The 5000-nt window shown below is 40.7% G+C and overlaps 1 protein-coding gene across 3 annotated transcripts in view; it reads left to right on the top strand.

The window, feature by feature from the left end:
- LOC121718051 (adhesion G protein-coupled receptor E2-like) overlaps positions 1 to 5000 on the top strand; it is a 27071-nt gene that overhangs the window by 4343 nt on the left and 17728 nt on the right. Inside the window, exons 3-7 of one of the 3 annotated variants that reach the window (XM_042102864.1) lie at positions 1088 to 1171; positions 1458 to 1595; positions 2717 to 2851; positions 4360 to 4491; positions 4620 to 4663. In XM_042102864.1, the coding sequence (XP_041958798.1) occupies positions 1088 to 1171; positions 1458 to 1595; positions 2717 to 2851; positions 4360 to 4491; positions 4620 to 4663 (533 nt within the window). Of the gene's footprint in view, positions 1 to 1087; positions 1174 to 1457; positions 1596 to 2716; positions 2852 to 4359; positions 4492 to 4619; positions 4664 to 5000 lie in introns of those variants that run through there. The other 2 variants (XM_042102866.1, XM_042102865.1) reach the window with 2 other exon arrangements.

Genomic DNA, 5000 nt, shown 5'->3' with positions numbered 1-5000 from the left:
TCAATAATTTATTTACATGAAGCACATGATATGCCGATTGAAACGCATTCCACTCAGCTACTGTAGCTAGGTGGCTACTGGCTACCAGGCTCATAATTCACTTTTAATTGCAAACAGAAAATGTCAAGCAAGCATCATGTCATACATGTTTCTCTTTCCAAAGGAATGAAAGCTGTTTGTGCCAACTTAATATCATGCTTATCATTGTTAATATTGTGCTATACATGTGGCACAAACAATGTTTGAGTTTGTGGACTAGCCATAGGCTATATTTGAACGGAGCTGGTAAAAAAAGATCATTATGAGAACGTGTGGACAGTGCACAATGGGCTTAAAGTGACAGTGCACCATTTACAAATTAGATAAACAGCATCAAATGTGTAGTATTTCTTAAGAAATTAATACTTTAAAACACAATTACTGTCATTATTATCTTTTAAATAATATAAAAGTGTTGATCTTGGCTTCCCTTATGAGTCACCACTGGCAGACAGCCTAATAAATTGTTTGCAGGCAAATCTGTGGCCTAGCGCAGTGAAATACCATCAGTCAAATTATTACTCATCCTTACAGTGGGCTCCGCAATTTGCAAAAACATTATATATATTTGCAGCTGTGCTGAGTGTCATGTAGCTATCCGTTTTGTACAGATTACTCAGGTATGCACATGTGTATATTATACAGGTATGCACATGCATATGTCGTAAAAGATTACAAGACAGAAACATTGAACATATTTTAATCTGTATTTATAAAAAAAATACTGTGGATTAGATGGAAGTGCTAAAATTATGATCGATAGTCTAATAATGGCATTATTAAGTGAAGAGTACCTGATGACTTGTTCAGGACTTGAAAAAGATTGGGACTTGGACTTGGACTCGACTTGGCTTTGATGTGACTTGGACTTGGACTCGACTTGCCCTTCTCTGTATTTACTTGGGACTTGACTTGGACTTGACTGCTAAGACTTGGGACTTACTTGTGACTTGCCAAACAGTGACTTGGTCCCACCTCTGGTGATTACTATTGAACAGATGATCTAAGACAATTAAAACTAAACAGGCATGTGTCAAATTTGTAACAGAATCAGGACAGATCTCAAGGCGGGGAGATTATCCACAGTATGAATGCCGTAAGGGCTTTGTCTTGACTGGTGTAGAGTGTACAGATGAGGATGTTGGATGAACCGCTGCACACGACACAATACAACATGATGACACAAAACCAGGGACAAAGACTATTCAAGTGTGTAAAAATGTAAATCTATGTGTAAAACATAGTGTGTTTTGAAAGAGAGTTTGATTGTCTAGGTGCTATGTTGTTGCACACCAGTCTAGTGAGTGGACAAACACACCATGCACAGAGGAGATAGATCAGCTGTAAGTCAGGAGACATACAATTTGCTTGATTGCTTGTGTTCATTTGTTTAACATATTCTTATATTCTTTTCTCAGATAAAGATGAATGTGGTGAGTCTATGTTCCCAACGTGTGGACTGTATGGTTACTGCACAAACACACCTGGCAGCTACACCTGCACCTGTACTGAAGGGTTCAGGAACCCTAACAACAACGAAAAAGGCCCTTGTGAAGGTGAGTGAGTGACTCAGGCCCGCTAGACACCAAGCTGAATGCTACAGCTGCTGGTCTGGTCCTTAGCATTATTTGCTGAACGTGCTGGACATTTCTTTGAACTGCACCCTCCAATGAAAGGTTTTTAAGGTTGTTAACATGTCCGTATGAAATATAAGACATCATGAGCAAAGCAGGTAGTCAATGTCATTGCCACAGATTTCTGCTTTGGATCTGCGGTCGACCCAATCACAGCTTCAGTAAGCAAATTCAAACTGCAGTCCTATAGACCCCTGAAGTCTGCTTACAAAAAAGCTACCATCTTTGCCCGTATACGGAGATCTGGTATCTTGAGATTTTTCCTATGGGAAAATAACATGGAGATTTGTATTATCGCACCTTTTAAACTCTCGCGGTGATGAAAAATGTAGAAGTTTTGCTCTACACACTTTTGTCCTCTGTCTTTGAGTGGATACTGTAATATCCGGTACGTTAAGACAGCACACTTTGGTTTTTCCTACAGTACTCAGAGCTAACTTGCAATGCAACTTGCCATACTGTAGGTAGTTAGCTTCAATTAACACCTGGATCTCATTATATGGGCAAAGATGGCAGCTCTAAGGTACTTTTGTAGGCAAACTTCAGAGGTCTATGATTGTCATAAGGGTGATGAACCAATCCTGAGAACTTGGAGGTGGGACAATTCTTCGTAAAAAATGGCAGGCAAACTAGCTAACGTGTCAGCTGCAGCAGCCAGTAGCAGGTGAACAGTGTGTGGGGAGAGAAGGGATCCAGACACTTAAATTTTCTTTAACTTTAATCACACACAGTTGATTTTAAGCCATTTAAAGGCCATGAGGGGATTTAAGGGTGATTTAAGGGTGCTGGAGTCTGTCTTTAAAACACACAGTTTCACTTAACTTTTACTATACACTGTACAAATATCATGTGAAGCTACAGTAAGCCATGATACACTGTACTATACTATAATCATAATATTGGTAACCATAATTGGTAATACTGCATATTATACAAGTTGATACTGTAATAATGCGTGTGTGTGTGTGTGTGTGTGTGTGTGTGTGTGTGTGTGTGTGTGTGTGTGTGTGTGTGTGTGTGTGTGTGTGTGTGTTCTGATGCAGATGTGAATGAGTGTAGTAGGAGTCCTCCTCTTTGTGGCCAACATGCCAACTGCGTCAACACACCTGGCAGCTACAACTGCACCTGTCCAGCAGGGTTCAGGAACCATAACAACAACACCAGAGCCCCTTGTGAAGGTGAGGGTGTGGCTCAGGAAGATGGGGTTTAGGCCTACAGTACATCTATGGTCTCAGGTCAGGTGGTAAACAGGCAATCTAAACACTAAAAATAAACTAAAAACATAAAATGTTATATACCATCACTTTAAACTGAACTTGTGAATATTACGGAAAGACACAAAATATCAAAATGTTAAAATGATGAATTAATACAAGTATAACTGAATAAAAAAAGAGTTTGGACCAGAAGTGGCAAATTGTTACAACCAGCCAGTCGACCATCCAAAAACCGATGAGCAAAGCGTCAGCGGACCGTCAGATCTGCCTCCAGTGTGGCGACAGTGGTCCGCCAACCTCTTGCTATCTGGGCAAGTTTGCTCATAGTATAGTATATATGCTTTTTTGATCCCGTGAGGGAAATTTGATCTCTGCATTTAACCCAATCGGTGAATTAGTGAAACACAAACAGCACACAGTGTACACACAGTGAGGTGAAGCACACACTAATCCCGGCACAGTGAGCTGCCTGCTACAACGGCGGCGCTCGGGGAGCAGTGAAGGGTTAGGTGCCTTGCTCAAGGGCACTTCAGCCGCAGCCCACTGGTCGGGGCTCGAACCGGCAACCCTCCGGTTACAAGTCCAGAGTGCTAACCAGTGGGCCACGACTGCCCACAAATGTGATGACAAATGCTCGTGTTGCCATAGTAATAATAACATACAGAATATACATATATGTATAGACCCTTTCAAGAGAGTTTCATTATCAGCATCATAGTTGGCCCCACAAGACTTCCTTTTAAACATTCCATATGTTATCTTAATGCAGAGGAAGTAGATTGGGAACCAAATAGAACGTTCAAGCATTGTTTTTGTTTACCTTGTTGAAAGGGTCCATATACTGTATAAAGCTAAAAGTGGTGTCTATGTGAGGGCGTGTGAAAAACGGGGCTTGTGGTCCAAGTCCACACAGGATGTAGCAGCTAGGACTCAGTGAGGAGCACTGTGAGGAGCACTCACAGCAAGCAAACGTGGAGTTTGGTGGAGTGCTGTACAAAAAACAGTGCATAAAACATAGTGACCCGACAAATAGCTAAACAAAAGATACTTTCAGACAAACATAACAACAAACAAAAATCGACCAACAGAAGTCAATAGTAAAATCGACTTGGGAATATGCAGGCTCACGCCAAGCTGCTGCATGAAATGCTTTTCCAGAAAAAGCATTTCATGCTCAGGAAAACCCATGTCATGTTTAAGAAATTATACACAGTCAGTAAAAAAAAGTTTAACATGCCAGGAAAATATCTGTCAGGTAAAACGGTCTCAGATTAAAAGCTGTCAGACTCAAGTGTCACCCAGATAAAAAAATCAGATTTTCCGATATCAGACTGCATTCCGACAGTGGCGTGTCATTTCTGGTCCGCTGTTGGCCCATCATCAATTTTAATATAATATAACATATTTAATTATCTATTCTACATTTCTCTCTCTCCCTCCTTTTCTCTTACATGTAATGTCTCCCTCAGACATAGACGAGTGTGAAACAGACATCTGTGGCTCTCAATCTGAAGGCAACTGCACAAACACAAATGGAAGCTACACCTGTGTGTGTCGCCCTGGTCACAGTAACTATGGCAACGCCCAGGGCAAGTGCACAAGTGAGTGGTTTCTCTCTATGCCCCCCCCCCCCCCCGATGGGGCTAGCCTGTGCCATGCCCTTCTCATGAGACAGACAATATTTATTTTACCCATGATCCTTCACTCATTACCACATTTCATTTTTAAGAGCTCACCTGTGACGGATATCATGTCAGCGGCTCAGATGGACAGGTACAGAAGAATACCTTTCTTTCTTTTATTCTGTTTCTTTCTTTCCTTTATTCTCTTCATTCCTTTCTTTCTTTCTTTCTTTCTTTCACTTTCTTTTGCTCTCTCCTCGTGTTTTTCTTTCTTTCTACAGTATCTTTCTTTTTTTCTTTTTTGGAGTAGTTTTTATAAGTAATTTCAGTCAGGACCAGTCTCACATACTGAAACAGAAGATTGAGAAGATACTAGTACATTGATTAGTAGGCAACTTACAGTAACAAAGATTTCAGGTGATATAACTTAGATCAGTAGACAAAATATAGACAAAACCCTAAGACAACTATGAAATGTAATGAGAGAC

Source organism: Alosa sapidissima, chromosome 9, assembly GCF_018492685.1.
Source record: "Alosa sapidissima isolate fAloSap1 chromosome 9, fAloSap1.pri, whole genome shotgun sequence".
Taxonomy (NCBI): domain Eukaryota; kingdom Metazoa; phylum Chordata; class Actinopteri; order Clupeiformes; family Clupeidae; genus Alosa; species Alosa sapidissima.
The sequence above is the reverse complement of the archived record's forward strand: the minus strand, read 5'-3'. Positions and strand labels throughout refer to the sequence as shown.